The sequence below is a fragment of the Amborella trichopoda genome, chromosome 2 (genome assembly GCF_054954075.1).
Source record: "Amborella trichopoda isolate Santa Cruz 75 chromosome 2, AtrichopodaSantaCruz75HAP2 v2.0, whole genome shotgun sequence".
Taxonomy (NCBI): Eukaryota; Viridiplantae; Streptophyta; class Magnoliopsida; order Amborellales; family Amborellaceae; genus Amborella; species Amborella trichopoda.
This window is the reverse complement of record NC_142337.1, coordinates 50,476,379-50,502,594: the sequence shown is the minus strand read 5'-3', so window position 1 is coordinate 50,502,594 and position 26,216 is coordinate 50,476,379. Positions and strand designations below refer to the sequence as shown.

Below are 26,216 nucleotides of genomic sequence, written 5' to 3'. Positions count from 1 at the left end.
TGCCCCAATGACACATCTTCAATCATCAGATTTCACATCAAATGGGCAAATAATGATTGTGACCTCCAAAATAAATACTCTCATTGTTTAATGGGGATCCTTAGAGATAGAACAGATGTTTATTTGAAGGCAGAGTAAGTAATAAGAAGGAGAGAGAGAGAGAGGTACTCTTAAGTACTGGTACGAAAATGAGAATTTCATTGGCCAAATTGTATGAATAACCTTATAAAAGCACCTTCATATAATATATACGTAGCATTACAAAAATTACTATATGCCTTCGCATCCCAAATGATATCAACTGTGTATTTGAACTAAGTCACCAAAAACTGCCTTTTCTCCTTAACGAGAAAACAGAAAAACAGACCACATTTCTCGGCTCCTCACAACCCCACTCTCAATGCAGGCACCAAAAACAATAAACTTAACCAGACCCCGAGCCCGACCCTGATGCGACATCAGCTTCCCGCCGACTGGTACCCAAGGCCCCACGACCGGTCTCCACCTCATAGCCACCTGGGCCAACCCCATTGGCTTCCACCTCAAGTCCCACCCCACCTTCTGGAAAATGCCCAAGCTCATCCTCCCTCTCAGGCTGGCAATTAAGGTCAATCCTACCCTTCAGTGTTCCACTCCCCCTCCGAGAATACTCAGGATTCGCACCTTGCAAGGAACTCGACGCCTTCTCTTTGCTGGACCTCCAGTTCTCTGACCTCTTGCTACCGCCAAATTCTTCAACTGGTTTCAAATCCTCCTGTATCTTGCCCCCAGAATCATCATCCCCAGACTTCACATTTTCCTTCCTGCCACCAGAATCCTCATCAGACTTTGAGTTCTCCATCTTCCTTTCACCAGAATCATCACTTGACTTAACATTCTCCATCTGTGAAATGAGAGCTTTGCGAGAGGCCTCGATCTCAGCCTCTTGGCGCTTCTTCCGGCGCATCATGAGCGTGCGGAAGCGGCGCTTGACGGTCATGCATACGTTGCAAGTGCAATTGGGCTTGTGCTTGGGGCCCTTGCCACTGGGCGGCTGGATGCACACAATGCATGAGCACCCAGGTCGGTGGCGAGGATGCCTCGTCGTAGGAGGGGATGCTGTGGTGCTCGTCGGCTCCTCAGGATCATCACCGCGAAGTATGGCCGCGTCTGCAAGTGCATCGAGCCCTGCAGATGAGCCCTCTGCCGTTGTCTGGTCAATCCTCTTTAAGGCTACATGGCAGATGAAAACAAAAAAAAAGGATGGTTCGAGTGAGTTGTAGTGAAGAGTCATAATTTTTTGAAGTTTGAGGGGAGATTATTTAGTTTTAGCAGAAGATAAGATGGTTGCTTTGGAGATTTTGCAAGTTTTCACTTTTTGGGGAAAACATGTTTGAGAAGATCAAATAGGAAAACATTTTAAGAAACTGAATAGTTTCTGAATTTTAAAAATCAACTCGAGAACATCTTACAAGTTACAAACTATCTGTACAGATAATAAGGAAAGAGCGACATAATTCTCAGAGTGAGAGAAAATCTGCAGTCATGATGGTCATCACCTTCCAATCAAGTACATCGACCAGTGCTAGGGAGTGGGTTTCACCAGAACAAGACATGGCCCAATGGTGGTCACTCTGTCAATGGTCCCAACACCAAACCATTGAGGATGGTGATGATCATCAAATCAGAGATTTCCAGTGGCGACCAGGGTTAAAGTTTACCTTCCTTAAATAATATTCATAAATAAAATACGCTTCTCTAAAATATCACAAGGATAAATTATTTTGGAAGTGAAAAACATAGACCGTTAAAAATTACTACAAATAAAGAAAAAAGTAAAATCAGTAAAGCCAAAATCGTTAAGTTTCTCAATCAAGAGCAAAACAGTGAGTTACACAAATGACAAATACATTTGACTGAATTCTTGTAAGCTAGCAAAATAAACTGTTCTTTTGAACGTATAGTGATATATTTTACACGAAATATCTGAACTTTTTTTATTTTTGATAAGAACGGAGCATCAAGGCATCTTTTTAACCAAATCACAGTAACAACAGTTTGAAAAAAGGATTGACTGATGATATTATTCAATCATACCAGCATGCGTTTGAAGAAGATGTTCAGTCTGTTCTGTACTCAATTCCTGTGCCGATGAACATGAGGACCTGAAAATCATGGGGTGTTACACCATATTGAAAGTTTGTACTTAATGGTCAACTGGGGTAGGAATTTCAGAAATCGATGCAAGGATTTCATATCCAAAGCTGTTATATAAAATAATTTTTGAACCATAAACCACTATAAAGATGGTAAAATCTTGAAATTCTGTAAAAATGATTACTTGCTAGTCAAAATTGATTTCTGATGGTGCAGCATCCTTTTAATTGACCAGTGTTTTAAAAACCAGATTGTGTGGCCAACCCCAAAGAGTTGGGATAAGGCCTGGATGATGATGATTGTGTGGCCGACTTGGTTACCCACTGGACCAACATGGATCGGCTATCCCAATCCGGATCAGCTAATTCTTCGGGCTTAAATAACAATGAACCCTTAAAAAATATTAAAGAATTCAACTCAGTAGAAATCGGGCGATTTATCCTGGTACCATTGACCTGGGTTACCGACCCACCAAACCCGATCAAGATCAGCCAATTCCGATCCGGATCAGTGAACGTTAAATCCCTGTTATTGGCCAATGCCATATAAAATGCATGTACCACTTGCCAGAATTATGCACGTGGCACATGCATATGCAAGTTCAGACGCAGAGAGAACAATAATGTGATTAGATTCATGTTTGTTGTAGCCGCCATCCTAGATGTGGTTGGCAGATCTTACCTTATCCAAAGAATATAAGCGCTTGCTGCAGCTCTAAATAATCTAGAGTGGGGAAAAAGATTTTCTATTTGTGGTTCAATTAAAAGCTGAGCGACGTGCAAAAGACAAACAAAAAAATCCTACAAATCTCAGACGAATTTTTCAAAAGAAAATTATAATTGTGTATGTATGACAGAGGTTGGCCAAATTTTGAATGAAGTTTCAGGAATAAAATGATGCCATTCTCTTAAATTTGAAACATCTTAAAATTGTTTCTCAAATAGATTTGATTTTGCCCTAATCGGTGGTATTAGTTTGATACTTTAAGATGAAATTCAGCCAAAACTTGATACCCCAGATCTGAAATTTGAGAAATACACAAAGCTTGGACAATGTACCTCTTGGGATCCCATGAATTATCAGCACAGGTCCATCTTGGAGGAACTAGAACATCCATAGGCAATTTGCGCCATTTGGCACAATTGTCACATTGAACCCATTGGTACTTTTCCCTGTTGCACAGACAAGCTCTATGAGAACTGTCAAGAGTTGTAAGAAATTGGAGAAAAAAGAATCTAAGTAACAAAAAAATATAATCTAATCCTATAGCCAATTCCCTTTCCAATAGAGAATGTTGAAAAGAATTCATCTATGATAGCAATAGTTACAATAAATGCCCTCGGTCAATAAAAAGGAAAACCAATTTGCATGGAGTAAGGCACGAACTCATTACTATTTATCAAGCACAAGAGTCTTTTTGACGAAAACCGTAAATAAAATACAGGCTTATGTCAAATGGTCAACAATTGTCAGAAGTATTTAATCATGCCCCAACATCAAAGTAGCAGAATTTCCAATTATCCCTCTCGTTCAAATTTTACACTTAGCAATTCAAAGTATGGGACAGAGGAAAATTAGGCACACTTCATATTACAGTTGAGACACAAAATAAACCGTATGAAAATATATTGAACTTATTAAATGATACATTAAAAGAAAAGGCACCACACAAAAATTATGAAAAATGCTATCCGAAGGAGAAAAGGCACCACACGAAAATTAGGCACACTTCCATCTAGCTGTTGATGCAATCATTCCCAAAGATGACGAACACTTGTACAAGTTACAAAGCCACCATTTACCCCCAGAACACTTTTGGTCCTTCATAAACAATTAGAGTTGCAGCTATGTGAATGACATTTCCTAGTCACCGGATGCCAAGATAGTTAAATGAAGTGACATACTTAGACAACCATTTGACAGGACAAAAAAAAAGAAGGTAATCCACTTCAACACAAGATGCAACAAACCAATTGATTCTTGCTCTTCCATGGCATGTTGCTCTACAATGAACGCACAATCAGCACTGGCTATTGTGTGTATTTTTAAAATTTTAAAGTTAAATTTTACAAAAAGTTTCTGAAGGGAAGCTTATAAATATTTAAAGAACTAAAATACATATACCTTGACAGGTTGCGCATTAACTATTTCTTTATAGAGGGGACGGAAAATTTTATAAGCAGGTATAATTATTTTAAATTTACAAAAAAGATCATCGGCATAAAAGTTTTAGGTATATGTCCAAAAACATCTAATTATATTTCATAAAGAAATCAGATGTTGAAAATAAAAAAGAGGAGTTAAATATGAAGAAAGAGAGCTTCCAAGAGAAATATGCCCTGGTACAGAGAGAGAGATATGAAGGGATTTCTAAGGTGTAGAATATGAAAAAGAGGTGATGGAAGATAAGACAATAAGTTACTAAGGTATCATGGCCAGATATTGCACCCTTGAAGCACAAGTGACAAAGAAACATGTCTCGCCAGAGCTCAGAGGTAATACACTAATAGATGACATGCATTCAAAAACTCTAATATGAGTTAAATAAAATGAACTGCTGAGAAGATGATATGGGGAAGAGATAAACAATAAACACGAACATCAGATGGAAGTCAATTAATAACAGAGATGCCCATTGGAAACACTTTAGTCCTTAATGGAATGGAACACCACTAGGAGACATCATCGACAGAGCAAACCCAGTTATGAGTCGGTAGATGAACTCATCAACCCATACAAGGATAGAGGTTAAGGGTACGAAAATTGTTGATTCATTGCTCCCATCATTGTGAGACTTTAAAAATAACTCAAATTAGGAAGAAAAAAAAGCTATTATTGTGCAATTATATGAATCTATGTAAACCTAGTTAAATCATCAACAAAAAGTCACAAGTCTATAATGAGCAATTTGAATTGATTCTTGTTTAAAAGATTAGGATTTTCATTTTCTTTTATTTCAAAAGCTCAATCCCTGGGTTCAAAATTTCGAAGAACCTTTTATCTTCATTATTTTTCTCAATTCCAGATAGTTTAGATTTAATTTTACAGAAATCAAGGCGGATTTACATCCTTATATTAGAATTAAACATGCTCAACCATGGTAATGCCATGCCTACATACTAGTGTGCAAGGACACACTTGATCCCCTAGTAAAATGGATTTGCATGGATCAAGAATTTGCCAAAGTAATTATATGATTACCTTGATTTCATTGTCAAGATTGGAGTTTGTTCTTCAACTAGAAAAGAGATTCGAGCCTTACACAACCAACATCCAAAGCAGCTTATTGTCAATTAAGAATACTCATTTTCTGAAATCTGTCATAAGAGGTCACATAGATTCGGCAACCATACTGACTTTTGCTCCATTGAACATTGGAAATAGGGATAGGCTATCACTTGTTTCAACAAAATGTTGCTTTGAGTAATGCTGCTAAAATCAAAATGCAACTTAGAGGTTTTTATTGTATTTCATCTGGAGATCAAACAATGCTGCCCACTGTACTTCTGTCGACTTGCAAGTTCTAGGGGTATGATTAGTTATAGGGTCCATGGATACATGTCTTATATAATTACTCGTGTCTATAACTAAGTTGCAAATGCATTAGGATGCAGGTAGAAAATTGGGAGAGTCCACGAAAAGTATAGCAAGTTCAACCAATGAATCATCAAAAATTTTGGAACAAGTTTCTCAGAATCTACTGTTATTCATCATCTCGAATTCCTTGTCTTTCACCCAGAAACACAGTTGGAAAACTAAGAGCTCCAAATCACTCTGGTACAGACATCCAAAAAATTTCAGGTAAGCTAGTTTTCAACCCTTGACTAACCATAAAAACCACAATGATACCACAATGAGACTGTCACGGATATGGGTAACGTCATATTAGTTAAACGTACTATGTCAAATGCACAACGAAGGTTCGCAATCTGATTCTGGCATCATGCACTTTGGGTACACACTTAATGTATACTACCTAATTGCTTGAAAATTAATGGTTTTCATTTTTCAAACACAACTCCAAAAAAATCAAATTCTAAAATTTATCTATACCAAACAATAAAGAAAGAAGTGTCAAACCAAACAAATGATCCTGAATAGAACTAGTTCAATAATCAACACAAGAACAGCAAGAAAACAAAGGTTACTGATTAGTTGATTACCCTGCTTTGTTGGTAGCGAAGATGGTGGACTTTCCTATCACTGGAGGCTCCTGCTTACAAAAGTCATGTAATTGATCCAGAAGAAAAGATCTTCCATGAATTTCAAGCATTATTTATGAACATGCAATAAAAAAAGAAGCAGAGCGCATAAGAACACATAAAAGAAAAATTTCTTCAAATGCATCTTAAATAATTTATTAAATTCTGGTTAAGCATAATTAAATTGTTTGTTCCAATCTACTACCACTTCAAGCCAGGAAATAAGGTGCACAACATAACTAACTACATAAGAACCAAACCAAATGCTGGATAAAGCTTTATAAGGTTCAATAGCCACCATGTGTGCAGTGACATTCAAAGTCCATAGAATCTGCTTTCTTACATTGATTAATATACCATTTCCGTTCAACTGGAAAATAAGGGAAAATAAATAAAAATTACCTCATCTGATCTAGTTAACACACCAATATGTGACACATGTAACATAACATAGACTTCACTGTACCATTCCAATTGTCGCATCTCTATTAGAACAGAAAAAACACTTTACTAACAAAGGTCTGATTGTATAAAGTAGAAAAGTACACACCTGCATAAGTTAGCATGAATGTGCCTTTACAGGGCCCAAATGATGCTGATCATCTGTTAAAGTACTGAGTGTACTAACAAATTAGCCTACATCTAGAGATATTCAAGAAGGAAGTACCATATTTGTGCATCATAAGGAAGAACCACTTATCCAAAAGAGGAAGCCTTTTCTTCTTTATAGTTATCTTTTTGGGACTTTATGTTTTGAGCAACAAAAGGAAGCCAAAAGAACATTAAAGTACAAATTAATTAATACAATATAGACAAAACCTCAGCATTACACAGCATTTGTTGTGCCGACCATATCACTGTCAGACACATGATCATCACTTTCCTGGTTTGGATACCTTGAGAAATTTCATTGTACCGATATAGAAGTTAATTTTTTTTTTTTTGGGTAATTCAGTGGGGAAGATAGGCCCCTACCCATTTTTTCAATAGATTAGGGAGTTACATTTTACATTTTGAAGGGTTAATTGGGGGTGTTAGCGGTAGGAATGGATACCACAATGTGGTAACTGGGTGCTACCACCACAACCCCAGCCCATTCCTAAAATAGAAGTTAATTACATATCAAAACATACACAGACTTGACATGGTATGTATGTATCAAAGTTTTTGGGAGAGGAAGCAGGATCAAGAGAAGGAGATCGTTGCTGTCACAAGTTCCTAGTTAGGGAACACCAAGGGAGCAGCTCCTATGATAAACATGAAAAATAAATAAATTCTTAAAATAAAATAAACTTCTCTAAATAATGCAAGGTTAAAACCCAAAATTTTATTCATGATGCATTTTATAGGTCCGACAATGTGAGCCTCCCAAAGGAGAGATCATACACTCCATTAACAACTTTACTATAAAGAGTCCCCAAAAAATTTGGGAAAGTATTCTGGAAAGTAGAATGCATTGGGAACCAGTTCAAGAGAGCCACTTTTTTCTTTTTCTCTTTGTTTTTTTTGGGTAGTTCAGTGGGGATGGGGTCTCCTACCCGTGGTAGGAATGGAACTCAAGACATTAGGTAATGGTGTCCTGCCACTCTGACCACCTAACCTTGAGCCCATTCCCTTCTCTTTTTTCTTGGATAGTTCAATGGAGAAAGAGTCCCCTGCCCATGATAAGAATAGAACTCACGACCACATGTTGTGGTGCTCCATCACCCTCAACCTAGCCTTGAACCCATTCCTAAGGAGAGCCATTTTCGATAGGATATCCCATTAACTATGGTAAATACATGAACAAGCACGTGCACATGGGTTCAAATGCATGCATGGATACATTCTCAATTCATATAGACATCCAAGCAGACATACATGCATAATACATAATTATGCCGCAAATGGATATGCAGCTTCATACCATTGTAGAAAGAGACTAAGTCAATCAAGTTATGTCAAAAATGCCCCTAATCTCACAAATTTATCAAGATAATCTTAGGCTAACGAGTCACTAAAACACTCATCTTTCAATTGTTTTTTAATTTGATTTCTAGATTTAGGCTTCCAAGCAATAAGATCACCACACACATGGATGTCTTGTTCCTTGCCTTTATGTATCCCAAAGTGCTTTGCTGAATAATGACAATTGCCACCATCCAAACTCAGGCATGTTTCACACCCAAAAAGCCAAGTTGTTTGCTTGAAAATAAATTACCCAGCAAGAGTCATCGTAAAATCATCCAACTGTTATGTATGAACCAGTTCCATAGGACATTATATCCACATGCCAAATTGCTATTTTTAAACATTGACCTAAAAAAGCCTCTATAGTGATTAATGAAAAAAACCATATCGTGTGTCAGCTTTGGTCTATCTGTGCATGTCTTAGTGAGAGCTCCTCTTCACATGAAATTTACTTCTAAAAAGAGAGAGACATAAGCGTCATCATTTCAGAAAATAGGCAGTATGGAACATTAAATCAATTATTTGCATGAAGAGAAGATGAAAAGAATAGTGCTCATTGAATATCTATTAGAGATCATAGAATATTTTGCATGTGTCAAGTACCAAATGCTAATTTTTCAGACAACTTTCCCTACACATACTTATAGCCAGCATACCTTGTATTCCTCAATCTCATGACCTTCAATTATAACAACATTAGGAGGATGGTTAGGAGGAGGGCGGAGTAAGTCTTGAGCTTCTTCCCATGTCAACTTCAGTTCTATAGAATCCTCATTATCAATTCGCAAACGCTTACTCTTTGATCCTAAAGTGCTGCTTTTCCTTTTATCAGAAAGGAAAAGAGACTTAGAATTAGAGCCTTCTTTTGACATACAAGCTTCCTTATCTCTTGACAGTGGAAGTGCTGGATCAAGTGAGTGAAACTGGCTGTTTGAAGAATAATTTGTTGATTCTGTAGCGCCTTTTGAAGAGCGAAATGGAAGAGCTGAAGTTGCTTCCCCAGCCGCACCACTTCCATGGTTTGTTTCTCCAATGGTGGATATACCATTTCCTTGCTTATGAACTTGAGCATCCTAAAATCAGATGATAATAAAATGCATCAAGTATTTCCTCTGAAAAACTTAAAATCAGATGTGTTACACATGAAATATTCATGCACTAGACTAATATGAATTTTAATGCCGCATTAACTTTTTTCATGCTTCAAGCAAAGCATTAAGGTGACTTTTTGAGTAGTAGTTTTAACATTCATTTTAAATAACAATAATAATAAGAGACCAAAAAATTCCAGACTGAAATCTTGAAATTTTTGGGCGGCTCTGAGCCAAATGCAGAACCAGAATGGAGACAAATTGTGTCAATACATTGCAATAAATATTATTTTCCAAATGCAGGTCTCATGTGAATTAAAGTGCTTATATGAACATTAAACTTATGGAGGAAAGTTACAGACGGCACTGCCTTCAAATAAATGGGAAAGCAAGGAATGCATAGGCTATGGCCTTCATCAATAAACTCAACTTAACATCATCATAAAACTGTTAACCACCACAAATTAATGATCTTCCTAATAAGATTCTTTTAAGCATGGTCCCCAAAGTTATCTAATCCTTGGATAGCCACATTTTCATTCAATTTGTAAAAAAGAAATCTTTATAATTAATAACATATCATTTTTAGGGAAATGAACTACAATTCATATCAGATTGAAGTCAAGTGAAATAGCTTACTTAAGTTGCAAAAATTTTCAGATGTACCATTCCACATTAACAATGCTAATAACTTACAAGTTTTTGCTTTTAGGCACACACAAAGACATGCACATCATAATGTCTTGGGATAGATCTTTTCAATAAGATATTCAGGTTTCCATGAACTAATCAACATATATTCAATTAAATGACCCATCTAGATGCTTGCTTTTTATAAAATTCAACACTATGCATATGTAAGACAAGGGCAATTACGCAAAGGTATCCCTCAAAACATGCATCAAATCAAAATCTTCTTAACAATAAGAACTATATATATTGGATATTGAGTGAATTCTCAGGACAGCATCAGTCCCCAACCTAAGAAGTCCTAATCTTCTCTACTAATCCATCTAGACTTGACAATGGGAAACAAGTTTGTAATGAATGACAAACAGGCTTAAAGAAGCAAGGGCATGGTCCAAATGAAAATATGAAGAACAAAGTAAGCAAGGATGAACATCCAGTATTTAAGCAACACATTGGACACAGAAAGCTACTCCTAATCCACTTATCAACCATAAAGGCTCCGAGAAAAGTTATCAGACTAAGCTTCCCCATTCAGTTTACATCAATGGAAAAATTCACAAACTCGACATGACTAAAAGTAAAGAAAGAGAGTGTCTCCATTATTCTACAAATAATGCAACTCATAGGGCTGCCTTATGTTCATGTGTCTTTTCACATGCACACACATATGGTTGGGGGTTGTTATCCTAAAATGTAGGATTAGGGCCATCTCTATCATTTCACCAGAACAGAGATGAAATATTCATGTATATCTGGTAATGACATCTAGCATGGGAAAGTGTACATGCATGGAAAGCCATCCCATCAATTTTGGATGCCCTCTCAAAATGGCAAAACTGACCCCTGAGACAAATATTTAAGAAAACACAACCAAGGGAACTCCTTGTCAAAAATATGCACCAATCTATGCTCAGAGAATGCGTAAGCTAGAATAGCCCTTTGTGTGTCTGTTTGTGCGTGAGAGAAAGAACAGCCGAAGAAGAACAGAATTTATATCCCTTTATCAAGATATAAACTTGTTAGCATGAAATTATATGAAACATATTGTTACGAAATAATGTTGGTTAGTTCTCCATGTGTATCCTGAATAAATAACTTGTAAAACATCTCTCAATACGTATTACAGACTAACAACTCATATCAGGAAGGAATCTTGTAAGCATCTAGATATAACTATCCTAGAATACATCCAACCAGTGAGAGGAAAGGTGTGCAAACCATATAGTTTCACACATTTACGATGTGGACTTGGACTTTGTGTAGTGCACTTAATCTGTTCACCAAGGTTTTGACCAAAGATATGTCACAGACAGGTGACCAATGTGGTGCTTTGACCAAATATAAAACATACAAGCCTTTCAAATGAAAGGAGGCGCCTAGGAATTTCAATCATTTTCCATCTGTTAACATTTTTTTCAACAATGAAACAAGCGTTTTGATCAATATCGTTAAGATAATCTAATATTAAAATTATATCACAAATCCTACAAAGGAATGAAAGGTATTTTGATAACTTTCAAAACAAAAAAATTTAACTCAAATTTAACCACAAAATCATATAAATTCAGTACACGCTAGCACTATTTGTGTGGAAATGTATACAATTAGACCATTTCCTTTGGGTATAAGGAAGTCACAATAATTATTGACTAATAGTATGAAATCTAGTTCCTAAAGGTTTTTCATTGATTGGGTACAAAGCAATGATGTAAGAACCGGACCGAACCAGCCGATTCGACCGGTGAACCAGTGAGTCTTTCGGTCTGTGGAAATGTATACAATTAGACCATTTCCTTTGGGTATAAGGAAGTCATAATAATTATTCACTGATAGTATGAAATCTAGTTCCTAGAGGTTTTTCATTGATTGGGTACAAAGCAATGATGTAAGAACCGGCCAGATCCGATAAGATCCAACCAACTTCAGGTCAGTTTTTTATTAAGTATGTCTATTTGAATTTTTTATCAAGTATATGTCTATTTGAATTTTGAAGGATATGTTCAAAGTTAGAGCAAAGCAAACCGACCTTAGCAGGTCAATGTTGAAGACAGGTCCATGGACTTTCTTCACCACCAAAAGACATCACCAAAACCTTTTTTTGAAGCATAATGAGCCAATCTTAACATTAATTCAAATAACCCCAATGGAACTTTCTCAAAACACAAATAAAAATAAAAACCACCAACTTCATTAAAGGAAATCATGAAGGGAAATTAATAGAAACCTGCAAAACTAAACAAAAACTCATAATAATCTGCACAAATCATCCTGACATCGCACGTTACTTCAAAATTTACAGATTTTGTTTTGAGAAAATTAAAAAATATTCAAAGATATCCAGAGTTTTGCATAATCTCCTTGAAAGAAATAGTTGACAATTACAAAATCTAGAAACAAAATTTAAAACTTCAAACCTATCTCACAGTTTAATAGATTTTGGAAATAACTCTTAATCTAATATTTTTTAACTTCTCTTTATTTTTTAGATTTTTCCTTTTTTCCATATTTTTCACTATTTTTTCCCATTTTTCCTTATTTTATTATTTTTATTAATTTATTTAATTTCTTAGACTGGTCCCACTAGTGAATCGGTCCGGTTCAGCCGGTCCAACCGCACCAGTGCCTTCACCAATTCATTCACCTGTCCGGTCCTCATAACATTGATACAAGGTCCAAAATAAAATTTCTCAAACCATGTGACACACTTCAAGCTATCGCATTTCACATCCGATGGCTAAGGATGATTGTGAACTTGATGTACCAAAAGTTAATGGTCCTATAGTATACAATCCCTATTTGTGTGGCTCTACAAAATTGGTTTCCATAAAGAAAATAAGATAAATACTTTAATTTAGAAACTAAGATAAATACAACCTTTTTACCATAATAAGCAAACTTGTAAACTGTGGAATGTAAAACAGTATAGAGGAGACTGAAATAAATGAGTTCAAGCAAGTACGGTATGCTTCTCAAAAATGCCAACAAATCAAATGCACTTATAGATGACCAGAATGGCAGTTGTTTCAAGAAATTCTGCCTACCTACAAAATTGTCATCACAACAAACTGCGAGCTATTATTGTTGTGTCTGGATGAACTCTACAATCAGCGGTTTAGGACCAAAGAACTTTTGAGCACCTAAAACTAAATCTTCATGTGTGGAACAAGATCATAAGCAAGTAAAATCTTGATACCATGAATCAGGATGTCTAGTTCATTTGTAAGGAGATGAACCCACTAAAAAGAGTAGAAACATCTAAACTAAATCTTCATGTGTGAAACAAGATCATAAGCAAGTAAAATCTTGATACCAGGTGTCAGGATGCCTAGTTCATTCGTAAGGAGATGAACCCATTAAAAAGAGAAGAAACACCGAGAATCATAGGTTTGGGATTGAAGGGGACTATGGACATTCGAGCAACTATAATTCATCTTTTAACATTGTATAACTTGGATTGTTAAGTACAAGGTATGATTCATTAGAAACTAAGCCCCCTGAAAGCCATGCAGTCCCAGTAACATTGTTGAACAAATAAAAAATGACATGAACAAAAGCCAACTCCTTGGAAAATTTAACCTTCTTAGGAAAAAAAGCTATCTTACTGGAGATATACAACTAAAAAGAAAAATCAACGAGTTCATAATATTTAATTCTCTACTTCATAAATGAAAAACTACAACAAGATCTATGCTGGGCTGCCATTCACAAGGGTAGAGCACTATACCTTGATCTCTAAGGTTCAACTAGAAAGGAAAGCATTCCTGAAGGACCAGGATGGTTCATTTGTGATTCGTATGCTACTTGAAAACTAATACATTATTAAGCCTCTTTCTAGAGGTCCATTTCACATTCAATGTCAAAATACAGCTACAATGCTCACCACACTAGTGATTCATATTCCCAAAATAATGCTTTCTTGTAATGAGAGAATTTTTTTGTGGAACTATTATCATTACAGTAGGATAAAAACACAAAAAGGAGAATGTATTTTGCTAATATTAGGACATGAGAATTGATATTGTATTAAGTAACAGCACGGGGAAAGGTAAATAAAAATCAATATAGAGAAAAGGCTCTGATGATGACAAGGAAAGGTAAATAAAATCAGTATAGAGAAATCAGTGTTAATTAGTATATTTAACTCATAATAACAATTTCAACTAGTTGCAGAAGATGCCCAAACTAAGTTAAGGAGAACCTAACTATTAGCACAGTACGTTCAAAAAGATATAATTGAACAGTTTTTAGTAATATATGAAGCCAACCTGTTCAGATGGAGCACTTGCAGCTTTTCTAAATCCCATGACAAGCTTTCCTTCTGGATCCATCCGGCTAAAGGTTACTGGGAAATATGTCACAATTTCAACATCAAAGCGTAATTTACAACTAAAATAATATTCACTACAACAACGAAAAAAAAAAATAGGAACACAAGGTAGACTGGTAATAACAGAGATCAAGAAATTCTTCTGTGAGTGTAAGATTATATTCAACATCCCAAAGTACGCAATAGGATGACCACGTGTTTATGTAAATAAAAACCCAAAAAGATAATTCAATTGAAATATGTATTCTCAGTTGCTTGTGTTTTCTGAACTTGACCATAAGATGGACATATCACACATTGGCACCTCTCTTGATCATGGGAAGAACGATGCATAAGATGTAGAGTAATAGAAATTAATAGTACCCGTATCACCAGCTTGCAACTGCATAGACTGAATGCAAGGTGTCACACCTTCCAAGACATACATCCTGCTGTTATTGTTAGGCCAAAATCGAAACTGAAATACCCACTCTTTACCTCTAGCATCCTGGATTCTTAGTGGCAATCCTTCAGGCTGAGATATTGAAGGGAAATATGCCTGTTTAAAACACACAGGAAAATACACTAATGAGTCCAATCTCTTTTCATTTGACGTGCAGGCATCATGAAAGCAAAATCATATTGTTCAACGTTGTATATGATAGATAATTCATTTCAAATCTATTCAAAATTTAACTTTTAGGGGCTTTAGAAGTTTCAAAATATTGGTTTTTTTTCTCCATATAGAAAATCGGTTCTTCATAAAAACCCTCACTAGTACTAGCAGTAGTAGCAGCAGTAACAGCAGTAGAAGTAGCAGCAGCAGAGGGAAGGTTGATATGAAAAGCAGAGTGCAGGGGATTAAGATAGAGAAAGAATTTTAGAAATGTTCTAAAACAATAAAGAATTTACATTGTACGACAAATGGTAGAATATCCATGATAAGCGACTGCAAATCAGTTCTCTAACATCTGAAACCTCAAACACCCAAAATGTAAAACATGGCGACCAAGAAGGAAAATAACATTAGCAACCCTATACAAATAATAAGGTACCAAACAGAGACAAAGGCATCAGTAATTCAACTTGATGTTAAAACCGGGTCAGACCAGCTGATCTGAACAGAAAACCAGAGAACAAGTGGCTAATCTTATCCGATCAACCCCCTAGGCTAGATTGTCCATTGAACTGGATGACCAGCCAGTCCACTGGTCCAGCACCAAACCGGCGGCTCCTGACACATCCTAAAAAGATGGAAAAAAACCCTCCTTTCTTTTTTTTTAATATGTTTGTTCTTGTTAGATTTTGTTTATTTGGTAGCTACTATCCATTTCTTTGTATACAAATATTAGATTTTTGTGGTTTTCTTCTAATTTTCTTTTCTATTTCTTTTTGGTTCTTTGACACTTCAATGGAACTATGACGAATGTTCATTGACGAAATTTGATCCATACAATGAGTCTTGGGTATTTTGAGTATTTTAATGGCTTATTGCCTGATGACTTATTGAAATGCAGCATGAGACTTGAATTCAGATATTGACATACTATGTATCAATGTTTAAAAACCCGGATCGGCAGGTTGGATCATCCACCACTGATCCCAGTTCGAGTTGGCCGGATCATCCAAATTTGGCTATCCACAAAAAGTTCTAAAAAAATAAAAAAAACAAAAATTATAATAAATAGAATATAACATAGGCATTTCTTACAGCAAGCTTCACATGGCTTCCTGGTTAGATCATATGGCGCTTTACACGTGGTCGGTGGATCAGACCACCTCATGGGCATGTGTTTTTTTTAACTCCTTAAAAACAAGGGGGTAATATTCTCCTGAAAAAAGCACAAGCCTACACATTAAATACAATGGAGTATATTTAAGGTGGCTCGAAACACGTACATGCTGACCCAAAAAGCCATTCCAATACTTTGGATTAAAATAGACATAAAATGTCATATATATTATAAAATTGCCGATTCCATCTAGGAACCAGCATGTTCTCCAACAATACCTACTCTAAATTGGTGATTTTCGATCCAGATCACGGATTTTTAAAACATTGTTGCGTATTATTATTTTATTTTTGGTTCCTAAAAAATTTTTGAATTTTTCTATTTTCTAATTTTTCCTGGTGTTTCCATAATTTCTATAGTTTGATTTTTTTACTTTTCCTTCTTTTTTTTTATTTGACAGGTCTGACAGGTGAACTAGTGCATCTCGCCCAGTCCAATCTTAACAACATGAGTTCAAAGAAAAATATCATAGATTACGCTGCCATTTTTGTTATGTAAAATAAATTTCATATGAAGAAAATTCTTAAACTCCCCAGGTTTCAGTTGCGAAGAACACATTGAAAATAATTTCCTCTTGATTCCATCTGATAAATTATAGTATACAGTGGATAAGACAAACAATGAATGTTGAAAGAATCATAATGAAAACCTGTGAAAAATACTCCATTGACAACATTCTATAACAAATAATAAGACTACAAAGAGAATAAAGACAGCGTTACTGAATGACAATGCAAATAAAATATCTGCAACCTTCATTAGACCTAAATTTCTTCATACCTTCATTTTTACAAAACTATACAAAACTTCTAATAAATGTTAACTTCAACGTTGCAACAGATCCTTTGATAATATCAATGAAAAAAGTCACACAAGTTTCCATTTGATATGGTATGGTTCATCGATGCAGAAGAATTGAAATTGAAAAGAATCAATAAAAAAGTGTAATGACACATATTTCACTGGCTGTAACACACACCACAACATATCAAAATGGACAAGAGAATATATATCTAGAGGGACAACTCAATATGGTTGCAGAAATAGTTATTTCCACAACACATGCTATTAGTCGTAATCATCAACCAAACTAGATCAAGACTTTTAGAGAATTAATTTGTGAGCAACAACACAACCTATTTTTATCACCATCTCACCATATCTTAATAGCAGGGAAAGGTTTTCTGTTTTTCAAATCTCATTCCATAGATACATCTTTTAACCAATAAGTGATAAATCTTTCTTATATATTAAGTAAATAATGAAAAGCTTACCTCAGCACATTTTTTTGGCAGCACCAGACGCCCTATCCGACCAGCATCACTGGCACTTAACATTTTCTCAAATAAAGGTGTAATGACAGAGTTTGAGCTTAGAAATGGTCAAGGCCAAGCAAAGTAGGTCATCATTTGTTAAGTTTATAATTGATAAGAATACTTTTCCACAGGGCACAAAAAGAAAAACTATCTTCGCATGACTAATAGCACATGGACATCAGTATCCATGCTTCCAAAGCAAAGCTATCAATGGACTTATAAACACTATCATTTTCCCACTTGAGGTCAAATTTCCATGAAATCAATAAAACAATATTTAAAATGGAGGATACTCTCCTGTTATTTGTTGAATCTCTTGATCCGTAATCCTTGGATAATATCGAGGAAGTAACTGATTCTTCCCCCTTCCTTCCCCTCGAGGCCTTGCAATGCGCATTGGAGATCGTAAGTCTCCAGATGACTGAAATCCACTGCAACTTCCAGGAAGATATTGTCTAGGAAACAGCTGTAACGACCTTTCTCGTGTTTCACAGCCAGAAACCTTTGTTGCATCCATTGTCTCAGCTGGTGATGACACAGAGACACCCAAGCCAAGAAGTGGCAAGGAAATATCATCCTTTGCATTTAAAGACTGCCGTGAAACACTTATACACGAACTTGATACATCCAAGTTCCTTCCCAATATGTTACCAAGGTCAGTTTCAGAAACACTTTTTCTTGCATCAACAGAACTGCGACCTCCTGCAATGCGAGAACAATCTGGCTTGCCCTCTGGTTTTTCTTCTTCACTGTGGAATGTATTCAAACCACTGATTGGCTCAATGCTAGTGTGCCCAACAACAGGTTCTCCAAGTGCTTCATTTTTTAGATGGTGACTAGGCTTTCTCTCAAGTGAATCTTCAATGATTCTCTTCTTCTCGAAAATGGGTATAGTGGACTGGTTGCACGGAAACGACTTGTCAATGTTATGGAATATGCCTCCATCCAGATATTGCATGCATTGAAACTCAGATGGATTAGTAGCAGAATACCCTAAGGGTGGCACTTGCTTCACCTGTCCAGAACAAGAATTTGATGCAGCTATCTGAGACCAAGCATTAACAGGGCGGTCTACCAGCCTATCAGATGGAGGTAGAGGCAGAAACATCGGTGATGGCCATATCTGATTTGGTGCCTGTAAAAAACAGTATAGAAGTGGAACAGTTTAGTCATTCAAAATAAAGGTCAAGGCATCATTTACAAACACATGTGAAGACATGGAACTGCTTAACCCTGCACAAGCATAGAAAGAAATAAATGAACCAAAAAAAAAGGAAGCCGAACAGAGTGCCTGAATAATGTCTATTCCTAATCACTGTGATAAAGGTAAGTTCTAATAATCCTCTCTTTGAGAAAGATATAACAACAACCAACATCTCACAAATCCAAGAACATTAAAAGCAACTCAGAATCTGGAATATCCTGATCTTTCACAATATAAAGATCTCAATGCTTCCTAAGCGTTTAAAATATAGGGAAAATATCATTTAAGGGGATGAGATCTCTTACAAAATCATTAAAGAGGTCAAAATATCCCAATTAACATTTAAGTGGTTGCTTTTTCAATTCACTTAGGTGCCACCTCAAAAAAAAATTTACAAATTCCCAAATTGCCTTTGTCTAGGGTAGGAAAAGAATAAACAATTAAGCGCATTTCCGAAACTTGTCCCCCAAGAAGCCCCAACCAAATGAAAAAATACTTCTAGTTGTTCCTCATTACAAACAAGAGCACACCATTTAGGATCAGTAATGAGGAACAAATAAGGGTTATTTTTTTCATTTAGCACCCAAGTGCCTTACATGTATCAAATGACAAACATATGCCTAGTTGTTCATCTAATCTTGAACAGTGTGTTTCTTATTTGTAACAAGGAACAACTAAGGGTATAATGGGACCTCTTAGGGGTCAAATTACTGAAAATGCCCCTGATTGTTCCTCCTTCCCAATCCTAAACAACGACAATTTAATTTATTTTCTTTTCTTTTCTTTTTTTTTTAAGGGGTACCTAAGTGAAATGAAAACGGAAAAGACAACCCTTCAAATGTTAATTGAGATCATTTAACCTTTTTAATGATTTTGTAAAGGGTTTCAACCGCTTAAATGACATTTCCCTAACATATATAAAGATACCTCCAATCATTACTAAACCAAAGATACGACTTCATAAAACACAGTCTAATTCTTAAATGAAAGCATCAACTACTCATTCTTGATACTTCTATCATGTAATGATATTTTTATCACTGTTTCAACTCGCAAAAGCTCAAGAACTAGAATAATGAAAGTATTGCATCCCATCTGTGTAAAGAAAAACAAAATCAACTGAGGATAAGATGGTCAAGATGTTCAATGGGAATTGGTGGAAAAACTAATTGCATGGAAAATTAATTGCCAAAACCCCATTCACATATTTTTGTTTCTCATCCCTGCACCTTGATCTGCAGCTTTCCTACATACAGTTGATTTATCATGCTGCTTCTTGAACCCAGCTGTAAAAAAATCAGAATCCATGCCAAACTATAAAAAGTTAGTAACCTAGTCCAGCTTCAAGAAACTGTATACAGGCACACTGCATTGCTCCCTTACAAGTGTCGATAAAGGAATAGTATCAAGGAACTGACCATGACCAGCCAATATCCAAACAGTTAACATAAATTATTTGAAGAAAAGAAAAACAATGAGTAATAGCTAACATACTTTTTGGTTACTCAGTTCTGAGGCCAAGCAGATTCCTCACCACTTATTTGCACAAACGACCATACTATACACAATTTTTCATAGTCATAAACTCACAATCAAATAGAAGATAAGAAATACTAAAATCGAAAAAGGATTTTATGATCACATAATTGGATACTACAGTTTATTGTAATTAACACACTCTGGCTCATAATGTGAGGAAAACCATTTTCCTCAAGAAACCGAGGAAGCAGTCCAAGATCATTAATAAGTCTAAAGTTCAGGAGAGCGAGTGAACTCATATTACTAACCAAAAATTAATTTTCTCACCGCAAAAAGGATGCTTTTCCTGGCACACAGCATGCATTCAATTCCGCCAGTGTCCAGAAGTATATATGTATGAACTGAAGCAACACATCCACAGTGTATACGCTGGATATTGGAAATTTATTATTAGGATTATGTTCCAAAAATTACAAATTACCATGTAGTTCACAACATAAATTGGAATGCACAAAACAATCTTTCTACTTGCACATTTTGAACAGCCTTTGATTGTCGGGTACAAGTCCTGAAATTGGATTTATAGCTTCTCATTCATTAAGTTAATTTAAAGCAATTCACCAACCTTTCCACATGTCTCACAGGTCCTCCATCCAGCAACATCTAAGTGAAAACCTTCACAGAACCGTGATTCCTCATATGCAGAACTACATGTCAAATGACCAGATAAGTTAGCATATGTAATTTCATCAAAAACCAACTTGAACGAAGGCACCAGATTTAAAGACAATAACAAGGGACCCATATAAATGCAAGTAAGGAGTTCTGGTAAAAATAGGATCCTTTAGATCAAGTATTATAAAGCCATAGACATGATTCCCACCTCTCAGCAATAGTGTGTATTCCATATGTCCAAAACTACCTAATTTTTGTGAAGGTTATCATACTCAAATAGAATTTCCTTCGTGGTAACTACAAACTGCAAACAGTTGAGTACAGGCTACACAATGCAAAGAACATTAATAAAACCACACAAGTATTGACATGTAGAAATATACTAAAAGGCTCCATATAGGATGCAAAGCACCCACTATCCATTGACCCACCCCTCCTACGCCTCAAAGTAGTGCAATAAACTCAAGAAAACCACAAAATGATTCAAGTCTTATGTCAAGGCCTCATCTGCCTGATTACCATGTCAGTTATCTGTGACTAGTAAACAACTATGTGAGAGAGAAACCAATCATTAACTTATCATAAGTGTGACTGAAATCAACATAAATGTAGTTAAAATGACAGATAGTTGGTTTGATGGCTTGTGCTTAAAATAATCGAAAAAGTATAAGGGGCTCTGACACCACAAAGAAGTATGGTGAACCAAACAATCTCATAACAAGCAAAGGAGAGAGAATAGTCCTCTGCTCCATAAGTGATTTTGGCATTATGTCTCAGACATTTAATAAGAACACAGTAGTCGATAGTGAAGCACCAAGACTCCGGGCATCCCTCCCACTCATCACCACAAAAGGTTTATTTTCAGAGCATAACCAGAGGTTATATATCAGACTCAATCCTTAGCTGCTGGTAAGGCACATTGGCTATCAAACCAGCCAATAGCCCAAAAGAAAGCCTCGTAAGTCAGCCTTGTAAAAGCCCAATTAATACCTACAGGATAAATATCCATGGATGAGGAACAATCTCCTACATGATTCTCCTGAAGTGCTCAGAGTTCATTATGCATTACATCCTGCCAAAACTTTAAAGAAGGAGCTCTTTTATATCAAATTAGGGACTGCTAGAGCAGACAGAAAAGCACAGCAACACAAACAAAAAAAGTCATAGTTAATAGAATAAATTGAATAAAATGAAATGTGAGTGGAATGCCCAAAGGCACATGGATTATCTGGCTGAAGTACAAATGGTGGTGGGGTACACAGTCTAAGGAGGGTCAATCATGCACTTTCAAGACAGATGGTGGATGATGGTGAACACTGCAAGCTATTTATAAGAAAGGAGTATCTGAATGATATGAGCGAGTACTGGTGCACCAAACTCTATAGCTTGCAGGTGGTGAATCAATTGTAGATGAAGGTACTTTGACGAAATCCAAAAACTAGGTAAAACAAAGTTACTAGATGAATTTATAAAGTTGGGTGAGATGGTACGTGTTCAAAGAAGGTAATCTGATGACGTATTGGTGAGGACAAGATGATAAGCATTCAGGAAACTCTGTTTTAAACACCCAGATCATGATACTTCATTTTTCTCTCTAAATCATCACAATCAAAATGAGCCCCTGTTTCCCTCTATGACACAAAAACAGAAAAGGTCTTATGTTTTGAGAATGAGCACAAACTCAAGACTTTGGGGAACTTACTTTAGTTGTAAGACTCTGCATTATATCAGGAATTGTCTCGATGCCGCTGCAAAATGAGCATGTTTTGGGGGCTTTTTAGGTGATTTCAAAAATGTGGTTGCATGGTTTCTTTGGAAGCCACTCTTAAAACACCTCTATATATATAAGAACACAAAACAAGCAGCCTTTTATACAGAACTCAATAAGAAAATTGGCCTAAAAAAAGCCAAACATATGGTATAACTTTGAAATTAACTTCAGTTTCGAGAAATTTTCTTAGTCAGTAGCCTAAAATTCAAGAAGACCTAGCCCAGGCAAGGGAAAGACGAAGAAAAAATATTAATGCATACTATCCCAGACTGTTAACGTAAACCCTACTTTGAAAAAGTAAGCCGCATAAAATTGTACCCCATTTCCCACAAATCCTCAAGAGATTTGCCTCCAATATTCCTTCATAAAGTCTCAAATTTTAACTAAAATGCATCCAATAGAAACAACTGAAACTAAATTTTAAAAAAAGCATAAGACGGCAGTGCAAATAATTGGCCGCATTGAAGTTGGGCTTCACATTAAGCCATGATTTCTTGAAATCTCTTGCAGTAAAACCGTGCAAGATACAGCTTATTAAAGCAATAAAGAATTCTACAGTCCACAACAGCAAAAAAAAAAAAAGCAATAAAGAATTCTAGTTAATAACCAATAAATGCAAGGAACTGCTGACCATGCTTCAAATTACTACAAATTTGGCATGCATGAGACAATCTGAAAGTTATTTCAAAGCTCCAAGTGTTTTCCAGGGCAAAGAACCAAGATTACCACTGAACCACCAAAAGGATATGAATAACAAAAGGCAAATAAAGACACAAACAGTAAAATAGAAAAAGAAAATGTAACATGAAATTGAATATTTACATTACAACCAATTAAGCTTAAAAATCTTTGTTTCATAGCACTACAAAGGTATCAAACTTAACAAGCAGTGCTGGAGCTCCAAAGGCCCTTCCTAGGCCAATAATGAAATAAAGCCAAGGAACTTCGCGCCTTTCCCCAGAACTGCTGAATATTTAGTAATAACTAGAACCCCCCAAAAACCTCTATTTCAAAAGGCTAAAAATATGTCCAAAGATATTGAACCGAAACACCCCCTTTTTAGGCCCTAAAAAGCTTCCCTAGCTTAAGGAAAAAAAAAATAATGAGCTGCTGTCCACATGCTCTCGAAAATCACTGTAAATGTTAGCAAGCATCAGACATTTTGCAAGGAATTCACTTAAATATATATTATTCAAAAGCTCTATAAGCATTTCCTGAGATATCAACCTCATATGACATAAAAATAACCCCGTAAACCAAAAAAAGAAAAGCTAAAAGGTTAACATATTTCTGATCAAATAAACTTAAAACAAGAAAAAATGACAAGGAAAATGCGCATGCATTAGGCACTTCATAGAAATTAAGCTCAAAACTCTGCAGAAACCTTATTAGGTATTGACGTAAGAATTGCAGAATTTACTACCTGGACCATCAATGCTCTATTGACGTAAGAGTTGCACAATTTAGTCCCTAGGCCAATAATGAAATAAAGCCAAGGAACTTCGCGCCTTTCCCGAGAACTGCTGAATATTTAGTAATAACTAGAACCCCCCAAAAAACCTCTATTTCAAAAGGCTAAAAATATGTCCAAAGATATTGAACAGAAACACCCCCTTTTTAGGCCCTAAAAAGCTTCCCTAGCTTAAGGGAAAAAAAAACAATGAGCTGCTGTCCACATGCTCTCGTATATCACTGTAAATGTTGGCAAGCATCAGACATTTTGCAAGGAATTCACATAAATATATATTATTCAAAAGCTCTATAAGCATAAACATTTCCTGAAATATCAACCTCATATGACAAAAAAATAACCCCGTAAACCAAAAAAAGAAAAGCTAGAAGGTTAACATATTTCTGATCAAATAAACTTAAAACAAGAAAACATGACAAGGAAAATGCGCATGCATTAGGCACTTCATAGAAATTAAGCTCAAAACGCAGCAAAAACCTTATTAGGTATTGACGTAAGAATTGCAGAATTTACTACCTGGACCATCAATGCTCTATTGACGTAAGAGGTGCACAATTTAGTCCCTGGACCATCAGATGCCATAACCAAAAACTAAGAGCAAAACACAAGACGAAAGAAAACTTTAGCCCTAAGCTCGTCTATTTCGAAGTCAATGCATTCGCCGAGCAACTAAAATCAAAAGCCACGAATTTCCAGACTCGACAAGCACGAGTACAAGAGTAAACACATCAAAAATTAAAACAAAACAAACGGGACTAACATTTATTAGATATTTAAAATAAGTAAACCTAAATCCGCCATTTCAAAGCACTAAAAGTAGTTCTCAAGCTTTCCACCTCAAAAGTGACGAAATTCACCCGATGAACCAGCAGAAATCCAGGACAAAAGCAGAGAAAGGAAGAACAAACTGATGAAAATTTGCATAAAGCAAACATTTTGCAACAAATCACCACAAAGAAAATCCGTTTCAAAATCCATTGAAACATATGTCCGTTATAACCTAAAAATCGCCCAAATCATCCACTGAACCAGCAAAATTCCATGAATAAACATTAAAAGAAGCAAAAATTAAAACAGAGAGAGAGAGAGAGAAGAACTTCATACCCGCATCGATCACAGAGGTCCGAAAGCTCTCCAGAACGAAGCCTCCACCCCTTTCGCCAACGTTCAGTATCAGCTACGCCGCAATCCTTGTTAAAGCAGATCTTCGACATCGTGAACCCTCAAAACCACCGAAGCCCGAGCTATTTATGGCCAAAAATGGAAAAAACCACATAAAAACTTCAAGAAATTGATAAAAAAACTCGAAGAAAAAGGCGCCGTGATCCGCAATCATAACACACTGGAGGAGGATTGAAGGCAAAGACAAAAAATAAAGAACAGGACAGCAGAGAGAAGAGAGAAAAACTCTCTCTCTCTAAAAGAGTGAGCCTCTCTCTCTCTCTCTCTATCGTGATGGATTACTTGCTTATTGCAGTTACTGCTACAGGTATTATTATAGTCGCTGTCGTAAATTCTTCTTTCTCTCTCTAAATTTTCTCTCTCCTGGCATCGAATCTGCATGGCCCGCGCACGTCATGCAGGCACGTAACGCCCCTCCTCGGCACATTCCACACGGGCCTTTTCACGCCTGCCCCCCTTCTTCGTCACAACGCGACGAGGAGAGAGAGAGTAAAAGGAGCCCTAGAGAGATGTTTTTAGAGAGAGAAACAAAATGTTTGAGGGCCTTGAAATCGCCGGTCGGACCGGCCTCCTTTACCCATTGCAACCGCCGCTATGGCGGCACTGCGGCCTACCGCGACAATAGACCGTTTATATGGAAAAAGTTCATGTAAGGTTGCAACCTTATACTATAAGGCAAAGTGCAACTCAAAAATCCTATATTGGAGAGCGTTCGGACATAAGAATTTTACATTGGAGAGCGTTCCAGCATAGGACAATCCTCCAATTGATTATACCCACCCTGTGATGAATGGACATCAATAAATACCTCTCCATAAAATAGTGCATCTTGTAACAAATTATATGGATCGTTTATTTTCAAGATTTTCAAATGTTTTTCGATCTACTCGATCTTTGCCATTTTTTAAATTTCAAATTTTATAATTAACGTTAAAAAGATATTTTGAAGC

The 26,216-nt window shown here is 36.1% G+C and overlaps 1 protein-coding gene across 13 annotated transcripts; it reads right to left on the bottom strand.

Annotated features, from left to right (window-relative positions):
• Window positions 1–178: 178 nt before the first annotated feature.
• Window positions 179–25,414, bottom strand: LOC18431599 (B3 domain-containing protein Os07g0563300). Of its 13 annotated transcripts, none has more exons than XR_016049494.1 (13): window positions 25,189–25,414; window positions 20,793–20,874; window positions 20,495–20,596; window positions 18,500–18,619; window positions 17,778–18,382; window positions 17,443–17,539; window positions 14,760–14,934; window positions 14,335–14,411; window positions 8,945–9,361; window positions 6,300–6,389; window positions 3,195–3,308; window positions 2,077–2,144; window positions 179–1,212 (listed from the first exon to the last, which is right to left on the bottom strand). XR_016049494.1 is itself a non-coding variant. In XM_088858459.1 (13 exons), the coding sequence occupies exons 4-13, from the start codon at window positions 18,590–18,592 to the stop codon at window positions 425–427; spliced, it is 2,484 nt and encodes an 827-aa protein (XP_088714585.1). In that variant the 5' UTR covers window positions 18,593–18,619; window positions 20,476–20,596; window positions 20,793–20,874; window positions 25,189–25,414; the 3' UTR covers window positions 179–424. The 13 variants fall into 13 exon arrangements, 11 of the variants coding, with proteins under 11 accessions (XP_088714585.1, XP_011622333.1, XP_088714583.1 ...); XM_088858459.1 differs by having other exon boundaries at window positions 6,300–6,349; window positions 20,476–20,596; XM_011624031.3 differs by having other exon boundaries at window positions 6,300–6,349.
• Window positions 25,415–26,216: the final 802 nt, after the last annotated feature.

Excerpts from the sequence above, each read along its gene's own strand:
- LOC18431599 (XM_006841720.4), bottom strand. The coding sequence starts at position 25,298 with ATGTCGAAGATCTGCTTTAACAAGGATTGCGGCGTAGCTGATACTGAA. Across the intron at positions 20,597-20,792 it reads CCTGTGAGACATGTGGAAAG|CGTATACACTGTGGATGTGT; the intron begins GTTGGTGAATTG and ends TCCAATATCCAG. Across the intron at positions 2,145-3,194 it reads AATTCATGGGATCCCAAGAG|GTCCTCATGTTCATCGGCAC; the intron begins GTACATTGTCCA and ends CATGATTTTCAG.